Below are 25,439 nucleotides of genomic sequence, written 5' to 3'. Positions count from 1 at the left end.
TTAAGAAACAAGATTGACCAAAAGAATTTAAGCCTCGATAAATAAATTTGTCAAAGTCGTACACCTTCATGTTCAACTCGTTAATGTCCATGAACAACTAGTTTAAGTTAGTTTTTAAACATGTTCATGTTATTGTATAACTCGTTTAAACTCGTTCAAGCTCGAAAATATATTTTACATTTCAAAACTATTTTAATATCTTTCTATATCTTTTAAATGAAATCAATATTTTCAGATTAGTATATGAAAATGTAGCCACTTATTTTTATTATAGAAAGATTGGGAAAAACTTAAATTAAACTTGCTCCAACTCGAGCTCTAACACAAAATGCAAACGAGCATGTTCGTAAACAAAGTTGAACAAACTAAACTCTTAACGAGCAAAGCTTGAACATTTTAAAAAAAAAATCTCATTCAAATTCAAGTTAGCTCAGAATCAATTATCCTAGTCAAACTTAGCTCAAACAGACTAAAATACGGCCCGAGTTGACTTATTTGCAACCCTCAGAAATAATTAATTTAGTTAAGTATTTGAATTTGATTAATTTTATCTATCTAATGGCGTAAGACTGAATGGATTGACTAGTTCTAGTGTTATAATGAGCGGATAATTCACACGACATTGTTGATGTTAATAACTAGTTTCCTAAAAGGTTATGGAGGGCAAAGTTTTACCATTTCCAATTTAAGTGCACCCGAATACACCATACACCCAAGATTATTTTATATGCATTGGTGATCCTTCTCACATGATACATAAATGTAATGGAAAATGTGAAAGGATCTATGGTGCATCCGGATACATCTTAAATGTTTAAGTATTACTACAACCAAATTTTGGTCAAATTGTCAAGGTTGTCCTACTATCTTGTATGACCAGATAACCTATATATATGTATGATTATCAGAAAATTCTTCTGGCTGATGTGAAAATGACATTGTTGAATATGCCTTGTCTAAGATCGTCATCAGTTGACGCAATATGCATAATTATGATTGTATCAATCGGAAAAAGGTTGCTTACTCCGTGTATTCCATAACCTGATTACAAGTAGATCGTCTTCGGTTAACTCATGTAACTATACAATTACAAGTAGTTGTCAAAATTTTCAACACGGTAAATAATTCTCAATACATCTCAAAATTTGGATATGATACAAATGAGAAAAAAATGTATACATAACTAACTGAACAACCTATTACAGAAACTAAATCTGAGAAAAATTGTAGAAAGGCATAACTACAGATTTACAGCGCAAGTCAAATCAACAAATAAATGGGCATTAAAGAAAATAGGTGTAGGCGTATCAAATTGACGCCTTTTTTTCTCTCTAGTGCAGCAACCCCTTAAAAGTGGAGATGTGCACCCTTCCCATCTATCTCTAGCTTCAAAGCTCATCATTATGCTACAAGAAGTCATCGTTACAAGCTGTCCAAGTTCCACTTAGGTTTTATTAATATCGCCAGCGAGGCTTCACCAGGTTAAGAAGGCTAATAAAAATCGCCATAAGGAATTCTAGAATTAAAGGGTGGATCTCTTTTTCCAAGATCCTCTTCTTTCAGATGTACAATTTGGACACAATAGGGGTGAACTCAGGCAATGACTCTCCAAAAATAAACCAAGCATCGAATCAAGATCTGGGAAACCACAGACTTGTTAGAAACAACATTATAAACACCAAGCTTTACAAACTTTTACAAGCAAGATTGTGTATATTAACTAATTAGATCTAAAACAGGATGTTGCTCTAGCAATCAACATATTCAAACTGTAAAGCACTTGACCCGATTCATGAACATAAATAAAGACTCCACAAGATGTCCGGTTGACCGCTTGGGTTGCCAATTTTCATGAGAGAGAGAGAGAGATGCAGTGATTCAAGTTATGAGTTTACAAAAAGATAATCGACCAATAAATAATGAGAACTTGGCAGACAACTACTTCAGTCATTTCCTAATAGAAACACTCTTCAAAATTTGTCTATGGAGTACTCCGTATATAATAGGCATGCTAAGAATTTCATTATTTCAATTTTAAATTTTACAAGAAGCATGTTAGTCATATGACACCTTCTCTTTTTGAAGTTAAGGAAAATCGACCCCACTAGAAAATATTACACAAGAGTTCACAGGCCACAAACAAGTAATGGCTATCAAGAAACCAAAACAAAGACGATCAAACAAACATCTTAGATAACGGTGTCCTCTTTTGTTGAATGTCTAAAACAGTGAACATAGAAGTCACTAGTCAAATATTCAGCTAGATCTAAGCAAAAGCCCTTCTAATTCCAATGTTCACAAGATCACAAGTGAGTAATGGGTTCTTGTTGGGATTGGCCTTGAGAGTGCCAGAAAAAGGGTGGGAAGACAACAGGTGTTTTGTTATCGTCTTCAACCTATAGTGTCCATTTTAGGAAAGTGCTAATGTCACTTAACAGGTAAGTTGCCCATCCCTAAGACATTTGTGAAAATACTAGACCTTTATGTAAGATTTCAAGCCAAAACAACATCAGAGCCTTAATCCCTAAGGGAAGGGGTCAAAAAAATTCAAGGTCATACCCAAACTGATGTCTTATACTCCGTATGAAATTGAGAGTGTAGACATAGTAAGTTTGACTTGTTAGAAAGATGCCACCCGATGTCATAAACCATTCCATGTTTCCATACAAAATATAGCGAAGCCTGGATTTGTGAAACCAGACTGGAGGTCAAGTTCAAATTTAACGGATAGCAGTTTCAGTTATTCAACAGTGACTGACACATCCAAGGGATCATTATTCCTAAAAGATAAACACTGTAATTGTTGTTCACTACTTCACCCAGTTAGAACAGAATTTTAGCTCCAATAGGGTGCATCAATTCTAATAAATTCTGGACCAGCTACTCTACATTCCAGATTTGCTCTATCGAAGCAGACAATTTAGGTGTACATCATCTATATATATTGCGAAGTGGACATTTTGTGCATTGAATTATTAAAACTAATTGGAAAAGACTAATACAATTATCCAACTGAATCAGTTAAAAAGGAAACAAAATACCTGTGCAGACGAAGTCTTCTGTGACTGGAGCAACCCAAAGCAATAAGGAACAGAAATTGGTGTGAACTACTCTGATAATTTCACAGCAATTCAGCTCGCAATATCAAGCAATAATTTTATCCTTCATCCTGAACTTCACCCCAAACTTGAGCTTCCATAAGTTACTGAAGCGTGTATACAGGTCCATAACCTTCTTTGATACCTCTCACCGGAGATGTGGGAGCCAAAGTAGGTTATCATAGCACAAACAGCTAATGTTCAATGTTAAAACAAAGACATGATATTGTTCCTACAGACTTAACAATTGCGGACACCAGCCAGAGGAACCTCACATGTAAGCCACTTTATCTGTTTTACTCAGCTGCAGCAGAGAAGACCAAGAGCATTAAGCGAAAAGCAACATCTCAAAATCTCTAAGTTCATTACAACCCACTTCCAAAATCATTTGCTAACTGAAGTATCCCACGCATCTGAAGATATGGATTCTCCAACAGCTTTTCATTGTTGCTCTGCATCATCGAGTAAAAATAAGAATAGAAAGGGGGGAGTAGAAGATATGTGATACATTCAGCAGAGCGCCAAAACAAAGATAAATAAGATTTGCATATAGTCACATCATGCATGCAACCACGCAGATTTAGTTCCTTCTCCTTTAAAAAAAGGAAGGCCATTCAGCCCAACTCTAGCAAATAGGAAAGAATGACACATGGTAGCTAGCACTATTCATACCACCCTCCTTGACCTGGAAAACCTCCAAGAATATTTGCAAACAAATAAAATATACAGGTAAGACTATACCTGCTGAGCCCTGAAAACAAGTTGCTGAAGTCTACGTTGGTAATTATCGAAATCTGCCGTCATCATCCTCTGCAATCACATACGCAGAACTATTTGTCAATATCGATCCTGACTAGTTGGATTAGACTAAAGTAATGCATATAAAAGAAAAAACAGACAAAAAATAAAATTTCTTGCCTTCAAAAGGAATGCAGAAGAGTAATAAGCCACCCTTGAATCAGTATCATCCAAAAGTTGTCTGCAAAGAGGAAACGCTAATTTCTTTGACCTACTCATGGACAATTTAACTATCCTGCAGACAAACAAGACATACCTGAAAAAATCTTCCCCGTCAACCTCTTGAAAAGCATCAGAATCAGCTGTGCATTTTGCAATAAGAAGTAAAAGAAGAGCAGCGCGGATATCTGATGTTGCACCTGGGAGGTTTCCTCTTCCCTTGCTGCCAACAGAAACTCCCAGAGCAACGTTATCTGTGGCTGCACCAGCAAGTTGAATCAGGGGCCAATAAAATAAAACAGCTGGAACTCGTGCAACCAACTGCAATGGAACAACAACACTTCCTTGAAGAAGCAAAGCAGCCATTGATGATGTCTCACAAACTAATGAACTACTGGAGTTATCAACATCCTCAAGTCCTCTAGGTTGAATAGTCTCCTGCAGGGGGACACATTCGCCGAAATTGGACTTATTGTTTATATCCAAGGTACTAGAAACTCTTCTAAGGTGGCCTGCATCTGCAGATGCTGAAGGGACTTTCAGGCATAGCTGGGAGAACACAATGTCACACATCTGCACCGTGATAGTAAATAATCAATACTAATTTATAGCTCATGCAAAAGTAGCATTGTCAACATTGTTGGCCCAATCATGTGCATTTGATCATTAATATCTTTAATTATTAAAAGAGAAAATTATAAAAAGTTCATATTTTGAAAATAGTTATCGAGACGAATCTAACAAGATCCCACATGCCTATATTTTACTTTACGCCTAAATCACGAAAGCCGGTCAAAGGAGGGTGGTATAAATAGTGCTAAAGTCAAAACGTGTCAAACTGTCAACTAAATACGCAAGGATGAAGTATATGTAGCTGGAGGGCATATTGTATAGGAACCTATTCCTTTTGCCATTCCAATCAATGTATCCATTTCTACCATGCGATAGAAACCTATCCCCTATCCTTTCTATTCACTAACGAGCCAAAGTTCTTCACGGGCCTTCAATTCTGTTGATTCTACTGCGTAATATTTGTTACCTCGACTCTTCATTTTACCTTAAATACCCGTGTCAGATCATCGACACTCGGACATAGATATGGACACTTGGAACTTCATTTTGGACCAAAATCATGCAATTTTTTCACAAATAGCCATGTCGGACACTTGGACACGCACCCGTGTCCGACATGGGTATCCGAGTCCGAGTAACATAGTACGTAATAGATATAGGAATCTCATAACTAAGGGCACAAGAATGGTTATTCGTACCCAAAGCTGAAAATTTCCAAACCAACTACATCTTTGTTCTATTAGGGGGCCTATTTCGTTCCTATGAATCAAGAAAGTGAATCAATACCTACTTTGATTAGTTGATGAAGGTTGACCCTTTTAACAATTCCCTTTCCCTTGTCATTTTAGAGTAATCCCAGTACATGTTTCATAGTACTCCACCCAACCCCGGGATCTAATTCCTCCGATCCCCTCTACCATTTTAGAGTCATTGCACTACCTACCAGGCTACCACCACCTAGCCCACACCAACGCGCCCAACCCTATCAACATTCTCACTACCACTTTAAGCCAAATGTCCAACTACTACCCACACACCTAACACTATACCCCAACACTACTAGCCGCCACCACCCCATTTCAGGCCAACAACCACCGATCATCCCTAGGAGGCTAGGAGCAGTCCCCACCGTCATTTCTCACCACCACCCCTCATTTACTACCATGGCCACAGCCATCACCTCCCACCCAGCTCCCAACTCCAATACCCTCCTGGAGCTAACAGCGGCATTCAGCGTAGCAGATTCTTTTAACGAAGGAGCAGCAGTGGTCGTAGCAGTGGTATTGTCAGCATTTAGACACCCTTCTTTCCACTTCCTTTGATTTGGGCTGCTTTTCAGGGCCTAGACCTACTTTAAAGAGGTCTTTCAGTTTGCATATGACATTTCCTTGCTTTTGGGCGGGGGCCAGCTACAATTGGTGTAATGTGTGAGGGCGTATAGCAGATTAAGGAGCAGCTTCTCCATGCTGTGGTGAGGAAGGTGGGGGATGCTGCCTCCCCTGGTTCTGTTTGGGAAGAAAGGCTAGAAGGAAAAGAAGAAGTCTAGATGAAGCTTCTTTTTATTTCTATAGATAAGGAAGAGCCTTACTGATGCTTTCATTCTCCGTGCTGGCATGAACAGCCTGGAAAGAAGTTACAAAGAATTTCTTTGTTGCACCGAACCTAAAGCACGAACTTACCGAAGTCGCATAAGGTTGAGGGAAACCCGCCCCAGGATCCAATTTTAAGATGTCTGATATGGCCGTCAAAAAGTTTATTAATGGTCAAATTTGACCCTTTTAGCTCCCAAAGGCTGGCATACTCTCTTCTGATAGGTGTTGATTGTTTTGTATTTGGAAGGCCGTGGCTATCAATGGAGGATGAGGGAGAAAGGTGGGAGAAATTCTCAGTGGTGGAGTGTTGCTTCCTTATGTGGAATCAAACATTATATGAGTGGATAGATTTTGATTCTCTAAATGAAACATATAAGAATTCAAACTCCCTTTCTTGGTTCTTTTAACCCTTTCCCCACATGTTCTTTCTTAGTTCCTTTCCTTTTCTTGTACGAGAACCAAACAGTGACAAAAATTCATGGAGCCTTCTATAAGTTGATCCCCAACCTAGTAGAAAAAAGGCTTTCTGATCATTTATTGAACACAAGGACTTTATAGGAACTAAAGATTGCCAGAGCCAATAACCCACCACCAATCCTATCTAAACATGTTCAGGGTAAATGGGCAGAAATGGGTGGCTTTTTAGTCTTCAAAATCTGGGTTTCCAACTGCCTAAGTCAAACCTCATTTCCTATAGTCTACATTGCTGCATTACAAAATCTTCACATTTAATCTAGTCCACATTCGACTTTTATATTTTTTTTCTTAACAAAAGCTCTTCTGGACACACCATATAACTTCATTTTTACGTCCAGGTTCAGCCATGCTCAAGGCCTTTTTTTCCCATTCAAAGCGGATGGAGGAAGGGGCAAGGAAAGAGAGTGGCTGACATTAATACGAGATCAGCTGGATCACAGAAATATATTTTCGATTACGCACTGATCCTTAGTGTGAAGAATAAAGATAAAATTCTATTATTTGGCACTTCTTTTTCACATAATCATGCAACTCGGGAACATGACAAAACAGTAGAATGATATATATAGGAAAAACAAACAAATAGCCATAATAAATCCAATATCAATACTTAGAAAATGACAGATAAAATGGTAAGTCATTCTTTCAATGTACCGGTGTTGGTTCCTCGCACTCTGACATGAGTATGGAGTTATGGACACTTTGACACTTCATTTCGGGCCAAAACCGTGGATCTTTTTTATTATAAAATAGCTTATTCAGACACTTGGACATAGACCCGTGTCCACGAGTACCCCTTCTGAGTAACATAACTTTCACCCCAGCGTAGACTAGAACTAGCATCACCAGAACCTTGAATAGTGAATTTAAACTAGACAGTGATACCCAACCCCGTTTTCCGACAGAGAACCTGTAAACCATTCATTGACTGCCATATCGGTGAAGAACACATACTCTTTCTGCACCAATCATAGCAATTACTTCTAACTGTATTGAAAATACCAACAAAGGAAACACACATTTATTGCTAGACCTACCATCTCTACTACTCATATATAAAACACTAGAAACCTATTGTATCCAGTGTTATTGTATCAAGAACACCACGAATAGAGAATCAGATTAGAAGCATTGCAGCCAGGATTGAGTATAAAAGTGGGAGCAGGATTCAGGAGTATACCTTCAAAATGTTGAAGTGATCTGTCTCATTTATTTGAGCCACTAGAGACAAGCAACTACTCATGATGTCTATCACTGAATTTGCCTTTCGAAGGCAGCGATCAGGAAGACTATCTCCTCCGATTCTGGCAGAATCCTCGAGATCATTCTCATCCAAAAGACACTTGCATCGCATGAGAAGTACTTCCATAACAAACAGGAATCCTGCTCTGATTGTGCTGTCCTTTGACTTCAGCAGGCCACACATAAGCCAGATAGACATTGGAATTTCGGAGAAAGCTGAAGAATCTTTCAGGTCAACTAAGGAAATTTTCTGCTGCAAGCTGCTGATGCTCAAAAATAAATTTCCATCGTTCCCCTCACTAATTTCAGATACAAGCAGATCACCTAACCAAATGTATCCATTCTGACGGCAAGCTATTCTATCAGAATGTAGAAGAGAGTGCAATGTGGCCCATGATAATTTTGCGTCCTTGCTAACATTCCTTCCTATAACCTCATCCTCAATGCTTTTCATAAGTTTATATGATTTGGTGTGCTGTCTCATATTGGCAAACTCTTTTTGTAGGTGAGTAAACGAGCTTACAATTGAATCAAACTCACTCATCACCTTCTCGAGTATCTGGATACATGAAGGCAATGCCAGAAGAGATTAGAACGAGAACATCTCGAAACGTAAATTTTCTTAACATATGAACAAACAGCCTACAAGGCAAAAAACAATGACACACCAGCAACAAAGTAACAACCTCGGGGTTCTTTCAAGAAAACTGAAGTCTAATACACCCTAATTAAAACGGAAAATATCAAAGAACACAAACATTCATTCATATTAGCATTGCATAAAACAAAACGTATGAATTGCAAAAAGGAGGGAAGCCAGAACAAGAAAATTACGATGTTCAGTTGTTCACTGTCTGCGAATCTGGACAATGCAGAGGACACTGATCTTCTCAAGAGTTCACCAATTCTGTCCACCCCTAGATTAACAGAAATATGGAAGGCTTCAGGAGCATTGGCAAGTGACAGCAATGATGCAAGGGGTTGAATCTCATCAGGTACATACTCAGGGACTCCAGTAGCAATATTTGCTTCATTAATGTGATGCAAAACATAGTCAAAAAGCAATGAATACAGATTTCTCTTTTCCTCCCTTGTTCTAGCAAGTGAATACTGCGTTAAGAGAGTAACAATACAAAATTAGAAAGGAAAAGTGCACTTCAAACATAAAAATATCGAAAGTAATAGATATAAGTATATAACAATGTAAATGAAGATCCTAGGATACTGTCAAAAAATGTTAAACTGACTGCAAGCTGCAGTCTTTTGCTTACTTAATGTAGTAATGTCAGAAACAAAAAGGACTTCAAATTTGTCCATGTAGAATCGGACGGAATATTACTTAGCCCTGTGGGCAAAAACTTTATGCCAGAATAAAGGAAGTTTAAGTTGCGGTCAGAGAATATGAAGCATCAAAAGAAAGAGGTCAAATGTATGGAAAGATATCTGAATAGTTATCATGTGCTATCAGCAACAATAAAATCTTGAGCACCTTTACAGCTACCAATCCACATGACCAGAACCTTTTCTAGATTAGAAAGAATGGAGGTTTTGAGGGGCTTAAATAAGCGTACATGAGGTGTTAAGTCTTGTAAACTGACAGCATACCTCCAAGAAGATAAAATCAATCCCCCCAATCATATCAACTTGTTCTGCAAGAAATATAGGGGTACTTGTAGTAATTGTGCCCGGTTCATCAGGAAGATCATAAAACATCCTTGTTAATATTGATATGAGCTTTGAATGGACAATTTCCGCCCATGAACTCATTCTACTGACTTCTATCAATGCCTTTACAACCTGAACATGGATACAAAACAAGAGATATATATTAGTCAGCAGATTACAACATTGAAAAGTGCATGGGTAAATCAGTCCATTCTCGAGTTTCTGTGATGAAGGTAGAAAATATTTTTAAATAATGAAATAAAAAAGGGTGCATCTCCTCGATCTGTTTTGAGTTATTTGAACTTATCCGAATTTATTTTAATTTATTTCAACTTATCTGAACTTACTTAAAATTGTCTGACCTTATTTTATATTATTTCAACTTATCTGGAGTTACTTAAAATTATCTGAACTTACTTTGAGTGAACTTATTTTACTTACTTTTTCATAAACTCTTATCTGGATTTATTTTGCCTAAAATAAGTCAAACTTAGTTGAGGAGAATGTAGCCTAAATTGAACTGCAATTTGCACATCAGGACTCATAAGTAAGGGTAATTTGGTTTGGAATATACAAACTTCATTTCAATCCATCCCAAATATGTTATTTTGGTATTAAATGAAAAAGTTCTTACGAGATTTGGATTTTAGGAGGGGATTGAAATTGGGTATTCCGATTTTAGAAACAACTGAATGAATGAACTTCAATGCTCGCAATACGGATAAAACAACTGAAGGAGAGATAGAGCTATGAAGATAACCGATCAATTTCTTGACCAGTAACACAAAAAGAAAAAAAGATAGTGGAGAAAAAAGGTAAGCTGCAATCATACTATTTCTTTTAGAACAAATTGCTGAAGACATAAATTAAATTTACAGAAGTAAAGCACTAACCCTTATATCGAGGCCTTTCAGTCGGCTCCTTCGTATCCTGCCTCCGTCACAGACAAAATAAAGCAAACAACTTAAAGCAGATGCCCACACAGATTCTTGTTTCTCTTCTATCTGAGAATATCAAACGCATAAGATTATCAGAAGCTCAAATATAAACCAGAAATTTAATGCATTAATGAACAAAAATGTGTAGGGTACATGAATAAATAATTCACTACCAATCTACCTACCTACAATGGCTACAAGCATATATGACAATTACATTTCAGCTACTTGCAGTACTAGCAAATATTTAACAAGTGTCTTTAGAAAACAAAAAATTGCTGCAAAGGTATAGTCGGGAAAAACATAGCTTTCCCACCATATTATGATATTCCTCAGCTGACACAAAAATGGCTGAAAACTAGGACCAGCTTAACATACTGAGGTAGTAACCAAGAATAAGGGCATATCATGGTCAAATGAAGGTTTATTTTAAAGGTAAAATGCAATCCTCGCAAGCAAATCAGCAAAATATTTACTTAAATTCAATAATGCAAAGATAATTGCACTAACAATCAAATAAAATAGCAAAAATGATCAACGTGCTTTAATACTTGCATTGTCCTTTTGCCACTCATAGAAAAAGAAAATTCTCTACAACGGGATCTCTGATTATTCGTACTTCTTCGAGAAAGAGCAAGAACTTCATAAGGCTAACCCTTAATTGTGGCAGTCTTTTGCTTAAAAGCAAGAAAATATTAAGGAACCAGATACATGGAAAGGAGAATATAATAACGAGTAAACATATGCCAGGAGGCCCAGAACACGAGATGAACCAAGAGAGTGCTACACATGAACTAAAGAAGGAATAATACAAAAGATATGAACCATCAAGCCCTCGAGCTATTGTGTAAATTTATCGATGAATGATTTCACCTTTTATCATAAATTCCCTTTTGCATTTATAGGAAAAGTGAAGATACAGAAAAAGAGGGACCAGATGTCCACCAAGCATGGCACTAGAAACAAAGGATTCTAATCTCGCAAACATAGTCTCTCCCATTAAGTAACCAATGAAGACTCCCGGCCTCCACCCTGTCATTCCACTCCAACCAAATCACCTACAAAATTAGCCAAAAATCATCATGCTAAAATATCTTATGCCCCTTCTGCCTACGACATTTCACATGATGGATCTGCGGTTGAGCTAGAAAAGTGGGAGCAATACAGTAACAACCCATCAACACCAATTAACCTTTGTAGTACCAAAGCCACACGACAATTCCCTATCTCCTCAATAGTAAAAAATAAAGAGTAACCCCAAATTTCAGATTATGAATCTATGGTTGAGCTAGAAGATATTAAGAAGTATGGTGTTTCCCCAAAGTCCCTAAGTTCTAAACTAGCAACCCATACAAATGCTTTCACACGCTTTAAACATTAGGCTTACGAAATGAAAGTAGAATGAGACAAAGATGATGATTAGGAGTTTCCGGAAGGTGTTTATAAAAGGAGCAACAGGAAAAAGATCCCAAAGATTACTATCTGGGGAATCACGTAAGGAGAAAGAATCAAGGACACTCAGCGAATTTGAGATCCCCCAAGGCCCCAACTACATTTCAAAAGGCTCCAAGAATGAATACTCCAAGAGAAACCTTTTCCCACTCCTAACCTAAGGCGGAGGACAGTGTATAAAGAAAGGGGAAAATGATACTAAATGCAAGAAGTGCTGCACCCTGCCAAGGAATCCACCCAAAATGAATTGTGTTCTCCATTACCAACCTTACATTTTCTAAGTAAAAGAAAAGGAAAAAAAGAGAGAATAAATCTGGACAACTAATATCCACGGGATAGTAAAAGGAACATGATACTTTGTTAGTGCATCCTCCCATTCCGTTGAATGTGATATTTTCCCCATATCATAGTTTGAGCCTAATCCAGCAGAAAGCACAACCAATTTCCCACTGAATCGATATTTTTTACACCAAATCCCCAAAACCCATGCCACCTCCTACTTAGGTCTACAGAGACACTATAATCTCACAAGATCATATGTCTTCTCTTCACCTAGTCCAGACCCCAAAGAATCTCTAATAAGCCTTTTTAGTATTTTAGCAATACCCACAGGAACCTTAAAAAGGGAAAGGGAGTATATACATAGATTAGAAAGATGAGAGTCATACAATCCTTAAAGAAAAGTAACGACTTCCTACCTACCAATATGAAAACCATAACCCAATTCTCCCCCCCCCCCCCCCCCCCACACACACACACACCCACCCACCCACAAGAAAGCATCCTGGTCAAGATATCCAACTACCAAGAAACAAATAAGGTGAAAGAAAATCACCATGCCTCACGAGAAACCCAACCACCTCCTAGGTAAAACTTGGAAAAAAAAAAACAGAAGAAAGACACCCCTGAATCCATCTCTTCCACCTAGATTCATTTGACCTTCAACTTCTACAATAAAATTTCCTCAGGATATTTTACTTTCAAATTACGGGGTTATTTTCTGATGATATAGCTTTTGCAGAACGGAAAAAGGGGAAAAAGATGAGCACTTTTTTGGGTTAAACTTGGCCGAGCAATGCTGATACATTATGTTCTGAAGTGTATCCATGCTAAGGTAAGTAACCAAGCACAGTACCTGAACAAGAAGCAAAAGAATCTCACAGAGAATGCTTAAAATCCAGGATTCAAAATCATCAATTGCTGAGGAATCTCCAGTGTTTTTATCAGAATCTGTTCCCTTTCTTTGAATCCCCACTTGGGCCTCATTGTCCAAGATTGATTCTTGAGGATAATCTTCATCGATGGTTGAAACATCATTCGGTACAACAGGCTCCAATAGGTGAGCATGAACAGCAAGATTTAATATCAAGTCAAAGGCACGGGTCCTAGAAGACAATCTGGGAGAACAAATCATATCCTGAAAACAATTTCCTAGAGGATAAGAGGCACATACACCAAGGAAAATACTAAAAGATAGGAGTGTCTAGTAAATAGCGTACCTCGAGCATACAGAGTGTGAGAGGAGAAGCAGATTCAGGATCCAAAATATACCTGCAAAAAGAGAAGAGAAAATATTAATCCAACAAAATGTGTGTCAGGAACAGCATTCTCATATCATATATCTTAAAAATCAAAGGTTGCTTATTAGGAATACAAATATACAATCACAAGCAACAAATCTAAGTAAAACTTGATAATCATTAAGGGTCCGTTCGGTATCGTTTTTATTTCCAGTTTTCTGTTTTTTTAGAAAACTAAGAACCAAAATACGAAAACCAAAAAGGGTAGTTTCCAGTTTTTTGTTGTCATTGTTCAAAATCAACATGATTACTATAGGAAAGGTTATTTTATAATTCATGCCTCAAGCTAAATCATATGACTTTCAAAATAAAATTAAAAACTAGAAGTGTGCTTGTCGTGCTGGACTGCTTTTCCTTAACCGGATCAGGTATATCATGGCGAATTCTTCAGATGAGTTTCAAACTTTCATTTTGATTTAATTAAAAATCAGTTTCAGTTTTATCTTTTCTCCCACCCGTACATGTTCTGCAGTCCCTCCTGTGAATACTCCGCCCGTATGAAAAGTTCTTAATGTTAGTTGAGTACCAGGTTTCCCAATGGATTGGCCTGCAAAAATACCTACAGCTTCTCCCAGTTCAACCAGGCCGCCGTGAGTAGGACTCCGGCCATAACATAATCGACAGATCCATACCCAATGAGCAGATTTTAAACAGAACCTCACTTGTTTTAAGAAAGCAATAATTGAAAGAAACAAAATTTTAAAGCAAACTAGGGAGTACTTTAATCTTTCTATAAATCTAAGACATAGAAGTATGTAGTATTTAATAATGACTCACTCGATATGTGACAAAAAAATATAGGCATTACTAATATGTACTCCCTCCATTTCATTATAATGGTTACGCTTTCTAAAAGTGGAAGTTCCAAATTAATGGTTACACTTAGCTTTATCCAATTTTAGGATTCTACTTTTTCCCACTCTACTTACAACATTCCACTCAACCTATTTTTATATCTCATTTTACTTTTAACTTTCCACTCAACCTATTTTTTATTCTTCTTTTCTTACAACACCAACAACTTAAACTTTTTTATTATTGTTGCTTACAACATTCTACTTTCCCACACTTCTTTTCTTGCTTTCAAATCATTTTTCTTGGTTGTTGCAAAAAGCTCAAGTGTAACCATTATAATGATACAAAGGGAGTATATGTTACGTCCAGAGGAAACACTAAAATATAGAATAAGAAACACGCTAAACTAAAGACAAAATATAGAAAGAAATTTTTAATTAATGCACTTGACGAAAAAGAAATTCAATGCAAACAACATAGGACCAGCCCAAAAGAAAAAGAGCAACAGAGGAATTGCAACCGAACGTACATGTCAATAACAAGTTTAATAAGGACGCTAACGGCCACATCAATGGATGGCTTTGTGCGATGGTTACTCAATCCAGTTGAAATTGTCATTAGATTAGCGATTGGCATGGATGTCTCCGAGCAAACAGCTGATATGACCTCGCCTACTTCAGTAGGATTCAGTTTAAGAGGTTGTTGTTCACTGAATCATGAAAAATTAGAAACAGTAAGTGAAACTCAAATTCAGCATAGAGATGATTTCCATATAACTTTTTACGGCTTTTACCTATTAGTTTTCGACAATACCATTAAGTTCAATATAAAGCATGCCATATATTATCAGCAGATAACAAGGCCTTAAAGGCACCCAGAAAAGCAAAAGTAGAAACATAGTTGCCACAATAAAATTATGTTTCATTCATAGAATATGTTACAGGACAGATTTTTCTACTTGATTTTGGTTAGGGTTAGCTAAAACAGAGAAGACTTTATGGTTAATAATTCAGCAAAAACATTTGCTACTGAAGACATTAAACAGGGTTACCACAGAATACCAAGGACATGAAAGAGCTAAAAGATCATTATTGTTAAATAAGTGCATAGTTGGGAATGATACTATAAATTTCACTTGTTGGGATTATTATCATTGATGGGCCATAGTTGAGACTTTATGGTTAATAATTCAGCAAAAACATTTGCTACTGAAGACATAAACAGGGTTACCACAGAATACCAAGGACATGAAAGAGCTAAAAGATCATTATTGTTAAATAAGTGCATAGTTGGGAATGATACTATAAATTTCACTTGTTGGGATTATTATCATTGATGGGCCATAGTTGAGACTATTCATGCTAATTTTACTAAAAATACACTTTTAGAACCTCGTCGCCTTTTTTGTATAGAAATTGGAGGTGCAAAACATTTTTTATGATTACAATATGAGTATAATCTTATCTCATTTGTGTATTCAATTGTTTTAATACGTTTATGGTTTTCGTAACAGGTATTTTTTATTACAAATTTATCAGAACTGCACACAATAAAGTACCAAAAAAGGAACGTATAATTTTATTTCATCTGTGTACAATTTTCCTCGGTTAACAAATGAAAATAACCCGAACTAAACATTAACCCAACTTTTTAAATATCCCCAATTTACTTCAGAAAAGCGCCAACTGCCTTAGCGGACAAAGAAGCAAACACGTGACTTTATCCCACGGCACATTACACGTGACAGCCTTGTCGGTCCCACTCAAGCCACATAATCCACATAACAACAATATCTCATTTCACCAAAACCGACCATCATCTATCTACCCCACAAAACTATTTCTCTTAGTATCTCAAACTTTCACTCATGGATATTCAACGAGAGAACGGCAATTGTAAGACTTCTAGTAGAGCCAATCACATATAAAGAAAGACAATAGCTGCAGCAGAAATTGAATTTCTAAGCACTTATTTATGTCCTACCTGTAATGACGATATTGAAACAATGGCCTTGCCCGTGGCCGAAATGTGCTCACCGAACAATCCTCCCTAATAAAAAAGAAGAGAACATGCTATTAGAAATTAAAAATAGATTATCAAAAACCAATACTTGAAGGTATTCCAATCATTTGGAACTCACCAGAATAACTTCAACAGTCATTTAGTTATTCTAATTTCAAAACTTACAGTTTGGACAGGAAAAATAGAAAATTATCCTAGAATTCAGAGCTCGCAGTTTTACACTTTCCACCATACCAATCATATAAATATATGACAGCTTGCATGATTAAAATATAAAGAACTTAGCCTCTATTCAGCCAAACTAGAAAAATCCAAGTGCATTCAAGTATTCAACTATAAATCACATCTGGTGCTATACAGCTATACTCTCCTGAACGCCCGTTACCCACAGTAAAGCACGATATATCCTCCATCCTCTCCGCCCCCCATTAAAAATAAAAATAAAAAAGTGTCCAACCAACCTATGACACATTCCATTCCAATCTTGCAAAATGACAGCAAAATCAGCACCATATTCTAATACAATGATGTTAGAAAGAAGCTCATCTATCCTCTACCATTTTATTTTATTTGTAGATAAGGATAAGGCGCCCTACCGGGCCAGAACCTCACACAGGTAAACCCAGCCCGGGTTAGTAGGCAAGGGCCCTTATAAGTGGGGGGGAAGGAGGGGGAAAGGTAAGGGAATGCTTACCAAATTGCCCCTACTGAGGATTGATACCACAACCTCACAGTTGTGAGATACAATGATTTCCATGAGACCAAATACTACTTGGTCTCCTCTCACAAGATTAACGAACCATATACATGGGTTGATAACTTGATATGTAATTAAAAAAAATTGTTATGCCATTAAAATCATCTAAAAGATTTGAACCAACTCTAGGTTGTGATGTATCAAATTCATCATTTTTCCATTCCAATTATCTCAGACCACAGATCTAAATACTTTACACAATATTTTGTGTAGAGACACAAATGTTCCGGATATAAAGTAATGTGATTGAAGCGTTCAGCGTCAAGTGGTTTTTCTACCTTCTGAAAAGGCCTGATAAAGAAGGTGATTTTAGCACTTGGTAGCTTTCATCTGTCCACCATGTTTTGCAAGTTTTCTTGCAAATTAATTCTCTTCTGTCCTCAAGCTGCAAAATACTGTAGTTTCTCTAAAAAGAATTTGTGTGGAAGGGTTTTCTTTGAAAGCAAGACCTCTGAAAGCCTCCATCATGCTTTATCCTATATCGCTTCCAGCAGAAAACTGAGATTTAGACATGCTTGAAATCTGAATCCTAAATGTGGGATTGTTGAGGGAAAAGGACAAGCATGCAAGAGATGTCTCTCAATTCGTAAGATAGTAGTCGAAGTTAGCAAGCGAGTGGACACCCAAATCATGCCCAGATGAAAGGAATTTTTTAGAAGAAGCTTATGTTAACAAAGTATGTCCTAGCATCATGCAAAATACAACTATAACGGACAAGAATGATCAATAAATTTCTCCGACATCGCAAACCTTGCCACAAACTGACATAAGGCAATACAACCAGCTCCAAAGGAAAGCCACCAACTCACAGTGCAAAAACAATACAACCTAGAGTCTCCCACTCGCAAAGCACATAAAAAAATGCACTTATTTGACCCTCAAAATTGTAATTCATCACTCATGTTGAGCCTATCCAAAAAAGTTATCCATGTAAAGACAACTCCTAGAGTTTCTATTTTCCAAATGTTATTTAATTATTTAAATCTCCAATTATGTTCCAGCCTAAAACAAATTGGCAGTGAATGGACTAGCCCAGTAGATTTTAATGTTAGTCCTCCTCCCTCTTCTTACCACGTGGGACAACTACGATATGCAATTTCATCTTAGCAAATTACAAAATAGGAAAATGGATGTGTATGTCTTTAGGTGATGATAGCAGGCTCTTTCTCTCTCACTACTACCATGGCTCTCTCAATATCCAAATCAAAACAAAATGATTCCTATGGGATACCATATGCAGGTGGAAAACAATGCCATTCTGAGAACAATCTCTTGCATCAATAACTAAGACGATGGGAGGACACCACATTATCCTCCTCCTAATCAAGAGACACAAGGGTCATTCTCGGGATCTCTCTCCTAGCAACTACACGATATATAATTTGCACAAAAAGCAAGAAGTGTCTACAAATGCAGATCATAATGCCTTCACTTCTGCATTGAAGTACGCAATACAGACAAAAAGAATACACTTATCACAATACTAGACCAATAGACGTAGGGTGGAAATTCTGATCCCTCTTTCGGTCACAACACCACAAGCAAGAACTGTCTGCAGATGCAGATCATGGATATTTCTACTTCTATGCAAAAATACAGACATAAGAAACACATACTATAAACCATATCAGGGGGTAGGATAGCACTTCCAAACAACTTGCCATATCTGTTGAGAACCAGATTTGGTCCTTTTAGATGCTGTTATAATTCTCAAGTGCTGACGAGCAGAGGCACTGTTGGTGACTGATGACATCGAGGAAGGCTGCAACAGTTGATCAAGATAAGGCATGTCAGCAGTACCAAAGTGCCTCCACGGTTGGCCTTTTTTGGTATCCAAGTCAGCAACAAGAAGGGAAGCTGCACCAACGTCAAGCAAATTAGATCTCGTCAAGTCTTGGCTGTTGAAATATTTATCACTGCGACAAAAAAACAAACAAAATAAACAATTAAGATTAGGTCTACATTTACTATTTCAATCCAAAACTCTAAGTTTGAATTAAAGATCTGCAATTATGCAATAAATCCAGCTGTGAGTAGAAATATGTAATATAATTAATTACCCAACAATTAACTTAGCAGCAGAGTCTTGATCACTTCGCCAACGCCATTTAAGAACATCAGCAGTAATATATTCTAGATCTTCAACTCCATCAAAACTTTCGATTTTTCTTTGGCTAGGCACAGATAAAGTAGTGTCAATCCTTCCTGGTGATTCTCCATCACTAACAGGACTTAATTGAGAATTGAAAGATCTACTCAGTAAAGATGACAGTGAAGGAAGGATCTGCCTTGGTGCAGAAGGGGCTCCAGCAAAAGCTGCTGGTTGAAATGACCGTCTTGGAATGTGTTGTGCCACCAAGGAACGGACATAATTTAATGACTTCTTAAGCGAGGCAGAAGCAAAGCTAGAAACAGGCAAAGGCGCACCATTGACAGGAGCCTTTGCAGCACTAGATTGCTGGTTTAACGAGTGTGACCATGGCAACAATTTCCGACTCAAACCAATATCACATTCAGAAATTATCTGTACACAAAACTTGTCAATCTGCAGCAACGTCTCTTCACTAGGCTTATATCTGAACATAAGACGGGAAAAAGAAAAAGGAACACAGAGGTTTAAGTTAAAAGCCATAAATGGTGTATCAAGAAACAACTCTCATGCGACACATGAGACAAACAGCAGAACTGGATGACAACAGTACCTAACTTCTGGGACATTCAACCAGGTAAACAGTCTATAGTTTTCACTGTCATTAAAATTTAGAAGCAACAAAACGACCGACTCATCAATAACCTACTTCCTGAAGCACTGAAAGAAATTTTTGGCTGACAACCAAGTTCATGAAAGCCAAAATAGGCTTACCAAAATCGCTCCCCCACCCACCCACACACACACACACACAAAAGACGAACTACATTATGGTATACAGGAATTAGCTCAGGTCTTGTTAGCTTTCCAGCTAAAGATTATAAAGGTCTCGAGAAAGTGAAATAAGAAACAACACAGAGACATAAATGCTTATGACAACTAGAAGGTCTATGGTCAATGATCAAGTTGAAGCTGTCGAAAACTAAAATAACCTCGTGTAAATCAGTGCTAAAAAATAACCCTGCAGTATAATAGTGCAGGAAAAATAAGCTTGAAAAACTTGGAAACTAAGAAACTGAGCTCTTAGACTTCGAACTGTCTAGAAACAGAAAAGTGGCCAACTCTTTTCTTATGCTTCTTTTATGACATATTTCAACTAAGTAACTAATGTTTCCTTCTTTTCAACCAAAAGCTCCTTATCAGGACAGCTCGACTTACATTTACATATTGGCCCTGTTATGTGAACTTCTAAGCTAATTTGAACTTGTTGACCCTGAGTTTATCTGAGCTTACCTACACTTTAGCTTGTAAATTAAACTTTGTAGCCCTTATACAATGTATTTTCCTTTATTTGAGCTAATTTTTCTGGTAGCTTAAAAAATTTAGGTGAAAAGGACAAGGCGCTCTTTTATTTGGTAGCCTTTATAACGGAGAGAAAATGTGTGGTAGTGCTGCAATTGTGTCTTTTAATGGATAGAAACACAAAGAAGTATCAATAGATTCCATACTAACTAATTGGACAAACAAGAGAAGATAAACACACCTTAAGAGATGACGTTTTAAGAGTGCCACACACCTTGCAACAACCGCAGGGCTGCACAAACAGAATGAGAATCAGGACTGAAATTGTTACTGTGCTCGAAGTCTATCAAACCTAGATGCATGGTGTCTCAAAAAAAGACAATTACATATTAGAGGATATCACAACTCACAAGGATGATAAGGAAAGTAATTGCCAACTAAAATGTTCAGTTGGTACAACAGTGAATATCTCTATCTTAGATAACCTGCAACTTGTAGTGCTTATATTGTTTATTCTAAAATAAAGCCACTGAAAAGACAATGGCAAGCCTTTCATAAAGATAAAATAAGAACATAATCTTGCAGAGAATGTCAGCAAATAAAAAATAAAAAACTGGAGCATTCAAGGATATGTTTGAGATAGTGAGTAAAAGTAGCTACCTGCGGTCCCTCTCTGCAAGAGTATGTTCTAATATAATACAATAGGCAAGGTCAGTCGTCGATGGAGCTGCCAAATAATCCTGACATTCGCCATGAACATCAGTCATTTTATCATTTAACATGGTTCATCTCAAAAAAAAAATTATTTAACATGTTGGCATAGACAAAACGCATTTTATAAGCCATGAGAAAATTTAAAAGGTGGATAAAGTAAGAGAGATGTAGTAAAAAGGTGGGCAGAGTAAGAAATAGGTGGATAAAGTAAGAAATAGTGGGTAAAAAGTATAAATATTGTGGGAAAAGGGGGTAGGGTCATAGGGTGGTAAAAATGTGTTTGCCAAAAATAGAATAAAGTAGAACATTATGAAACGGCATGCCTTATAGAAGACTTTAAGCGCAACTGAAGTGAGTAGAACATTAGGTAACAGAGAGAGTATATATAAATATATATAACTTTGACAATAACCACTAAAACCACTAAAACCACATTTTTGCAAGTACATAATAAATTAGAATACATATATTAATAGTAGACAAGTACAAAACTAGATAAGTCTTCCTCCAACAATAGCAACTACTCCGTATAACAAATCCACTCAATTCCTTTCAATCTCTAAGAATGAATAACTCTCGACGACCATGGTTGTTAAAGTCCCAATCCGGGTTGTAGGTTTTACGATCCAAAAACACTAACTGATTAAAATTTTAAATTGGTAGGATCTTAATATGATCTTGGATTCATCAATCTGATCCAAACATAGAAAAATATTTTACAGTATCAAATTATTTTTACTTTTTTTACTACTAAATATGCATTTAATTATTGTAACTATAGTTTTGTGTGATTTTTGCAAAGCTCGGGCTGAAGATGTTCGCGATTTTGAAACATAGCAAAGGAAACTTGGAGGGGTGGAAAGTGGAAACCTTCGTGTCCTCTCATAAATCAATGGAGATCTTCCATTTGTGGAATGGCTCATGTCTTATATCCGGCTCTTTCATTGTCATGATGGTAAAGATAGCCCTAGGAATGTCTCCTTCATAGGCACTTTATAGGACTTGTGGTTATCTGGAAGTAACCATGTCTTCAGAGGCGACCCGAGGAATCGGAACTCAGTGAAGGCTCTAATCACCGAAGGGTTAACCCAACAAGGTTTATTGCATGCTAGTAGCAAGGGCAGTGTGCGTCACTTACACCCTCCTGGAAAGACCTAGTGTCTCCTAGGTTTCTTTCGTGCTACGCTAGCAGTTGATGGTGCTAGGGGAATAATGAAGACTCTATCAGTCGATCACGTGTGGGATAAGGATACAAGGAAAGCTTGTATGGATGTTGGTTTGCAACGCTGATATAGTAGGGATGCCACTTATGGGATGGTTGCCTCGGCTTTGCAGGTGGAAACCCTAGCTTGCCTCTATGGGCTAAGATGGATTGCTCGGTTTTTTCTTGCTTCAATAAGAGTTATGACTGACTCCCAAATTCTAGTGGCAACGCTACAAGACGGGGTCAGATTGAGGTACAGGTACTGTCATATTGTGGACTACTAAGGAAATTCAGAGGATAGGCAAGACCTAGCTTCCCTCTATGGGCTAAGATGGGTTGCTTGTTCTCTTCTTCATTCGATAACATTTCTGGCAGACTCCCAAAATCTAGTGGCAATGCTACTAGGCGGGGGTCAGATTGAGGTTCGGGTAATGGGGACTACTAAGGAAATTCAGGGATTGGCAAAACCTTCGGATGGTGCAGCATCCACAAAATTAATTGTCAGGCTCACTTGTTGGCTACGAAGGCGGCTGCAACTCTTTTATGCTTTTCTATTAGTTTTTAGTAGGATCTACGATCGAATTTTAATGATCCCATCCTACCCCCATCGATCCAGGATAGGATCTAGTGCGTGGGTCCAAGGGTTAGTAGTTGTAATCATACAAGGGAAAAAGGCCTCTGGTACAATGAGGCGACAAAACTTGGCCCACAAAAAAGATAAATAAGTTTCATTTTCCCACAGAGGCCACAATAAATCCTACCCACCATAAAATCACCATCAAAAATGTTCTCACTCAAATGTAATTGCAATCCAAAAGGGGGAATCCCTAGAAACCTCATGCACAAAAAACAGCTTCGCCAACTACTAAACACCGCATGACTAAGGAAATATAAAAAGTTGCAGCCCTAACAGCTACTTTTAGATTTGAGTGGCACTAAAATGATAGGGGTCCAATAGCCTAGGCACATAGTGCACTACTTTAAATCAAAGGCTATGTGAGTAAAATATTTAGAAGTGATGGACGGAACTTCGCGTCTTAATACTAAGTCCTGCGTACATTTCCCCCATTTAACAATTACTCTGTATAATTACGAAAACTCGACTCGACTCAGCTCTACGGAATCGAATGAGCTCAAACTGTTAGAAATAATCATGTGGGCCTACATGTATGACCCTATGTGTATAAGGCTATTTTAAAGTTAGCCCATAAAAGTGATTGGTTTCATATTTAACTATATTGGGCTTATAGAGTTATAGGTATCTTATTGGTACGGGCTAATATGTGTAGAGACTCACTTCTCTATCTCTTATTTTATGATGGGCTTAACACGAGATATGGAAGACACTATATATATATATGGAGATATGGAAGACACTATATATATAAATATTTATATATATATATATATATATATATATATGCTAGACAACTAGAGTTAGTGTCATGGTTCCGATTCATATGGTTTTCTATTCTCTCTGGCATCCCATAGTCAATAGAATATCAAGGGAAACCATATAGAATTGGAAAATCCAAAACCCACCGCTCATCAATCCAATGGAGAAAGGTACGCAATTATATTCTACCGATTAATCTAGTATGAAGTATTTAGTTTGGATTAATTCTAACACAAAGCACAAAAGTTTCCCAACAATTCAATCCTAAATTGCAACAGTTTAATTAAAGGACACAATCATTTCTCCCAAATCACAGTCTACCCACTTCCAAACCGAAATTCTCAGCAACTTCAACCAAACAACCTAATTCTCCCAACAAAAACTAATAAACTTTATCTACCTCAATCAAACAAACTAAAAAAGCGTTAAATTTCCAAGAAACCTAAATAGTAAATAGTCGAATTTCCAAGGGGCAGTACAAAATCAAAATGCAGATAAAAGAAACCCTAAGAAACAGAAGAAAACATACCCGAAGAGTTCTGGAAGCTTCGGAAGCATGAATGGAGGGGCTACTAGAAGGGTGATGCGACGAAAGAGCAGAAATTGAAGAAAAAGAAGACGAAGAAGAAGAAGAGGAGAGAGAATCAGCAACAGCGCGTCGAAGAGGCTCAGGCGGTTTCTTCAAAGACGAAGATCTCAGCCTCGACACCGCCCCAAGCTGCAACCTCGCCGCTGTTGCTGCCGCCGTCGTCATCGTTGATGCGGCGGTGCCTCTTCCAGGGCTCCGAGACGGGCTATTGTAACTACTCGACATTCAAATTGTTTGTTTCAATGGCGATTTTCTGCGATCAAAGATGTTGAACTTTACAATGATGATAAATTAGTAATGGCGTAATGCATTTGAGGAAGAACAACTGATGTGTGTATTTTATTTTTATTTTTTCAAGAGGAAAAAAGGCATCTGAGAATAGAATGAGATGCAGAAATTCTTAAATTTCGGTGTGTGGGCATGTATTAGCTGGCAGGGTGATTAGGGGGACGGCCGAGGGGATTTGTTGTCAGTGTGATTAGTGGGAGAGAGTGTGCACAAGTAATGTTCACTCTTCAGGGGTGTTTTGGTCTTTTCATGTATGATTTGTTTCCGTATCCCAAGTGCTCCATAAAACTTGCCCCGTTCGGTATCGTTTTTTTGTTTCCAGTTTTCAATTTTTTACGAAATTAAAAATCAAAATTTTTTATTTTTTGGTGAAGAATGTGGAGTCTAGCTCCTTAAATAGAGAATGCAAAAACGCAAACAACAGAAGAATAAAAAGTCACACAAAACTGGAAAATAACAAAATGAAATGAAAGCAAGGAAACTAAGCGAAGACCAGTCTACTGCTACCAGGACTAAGCAGCTATTGCTGGCACCTTGCGCAGCAATGCAACACCCCCCCAACTCCTCCAAGTAAATGGCACGAAGGCCCGGTGGAGCCGCCTCCATAACCACAAGTTTAGGAGATAACCCAATGCCATAATTCGCTAACCAATCAGCCGACCTATTAGCTTCCCTATAACAGTGTTGGATAGTTACTTCTCATTCTTGC

The 25,439-nt window shown here is 37.4% G+C and overlaps 1 protein-coding gene across 2 annotated transcripts; it reads right to left on the bottom strand.

Annotated features, from left to right (window-relative positions):
- Positions 1-1,005: 1,005 nt before the first annotated feature.
- Positions 1,006-24,933, bottom strand: LOC110805014 (uncharacterized). Of its 2 annotated transcripts, XM_056837289.1 has the most exons (18): positions 24,383-24,933; positions 21,200-21,279; positions 20,781-20,831; positions 19,209-19,724; positions 18,806-19,064; positions 16,353-16,414; positions 14,899-15,078; positions 13,494-13,545; positions 13,130-13,411; positions 10,498-10,608; positions 9,545-9,736; positions 8,774-9,049; positions 7,878-8,498; positions 4,153-4,628; positions 4,017-4,077; positions 3,840-3,908; positions 3,042-3,550; positions 1,006-1,638 (listed from the first exon to the last, which is right to left on the bottom strand). In XM_056837289.1, the coding sequence occupies exons 1-17, from the start codon at positions 24,665-24,667 to the stop codon at positions 3,464-3,466; spliced, it is 3,660 nt and encodes a 1,219-aa protein (XP_056693267.1). In that variant the 5' UTR covers positions 24,668-24,933; the 3' UTR covers positions 1,006-1,638; positions 3,042-3,463. The 2 variants fall into 2 exon arrangements, with proteins under 2 accessions (XP_056693267.1, XP_056693269.1); XM_056837291.1 differs by lacking the exon at positions 21,200-21,279 and having other exon boundaries at positions 24,383-24,559.
- Positions 24,934-25,439: the final 506 nt, after the last annotated feature.

This window comes from Spinacia oleracea, chromosome 1 (assembly GCF_020520425.1).
Source record: "Spinacia oleracea cultivar Varoflay chromosome 1, BTI_SOV_V1, whole genome shotgun sequence".
Classification (NCBI taxonomy): domain Eukaryota; kingdom Viridiplantae; phylum Streptophyta; class Magnoliopsida; order Caryophyllales; family Amaranthaceae; genus Spinacia; species Spinacia oleracea.
The sequence above is the reverse complement of the archived record's forward strand: the minus strand, read 5'-3'. Positions and strand labels throughout refer to the sequence as shown.

Excerpts from the sequence above, each read along its gene's own strand:
- LOC110805014 (XM_056837289.1), bottom strand. The coding sequence starts at position 24,667 with ATGTCGAGTAGTTACAATAGCCCGTCTCGGAGCCCTGGAAGAGGCACC. Across the intron at positions 19,725-20,780 it reads TTAAAACGTCATCTCTTAAG|ATATAAGCCTAGTGAAGAGA; the intron begins GTGTGTTTATCT and ends TCTTATGTTCAG. Across the intron at positions 4,078-4,152 it reads GACGGGGAAGATTTTTTCAG|ACAACTTTTGGATGATACTG; the intron begins GTATGTCTTGTT and ends TCCTCTTTGCAG.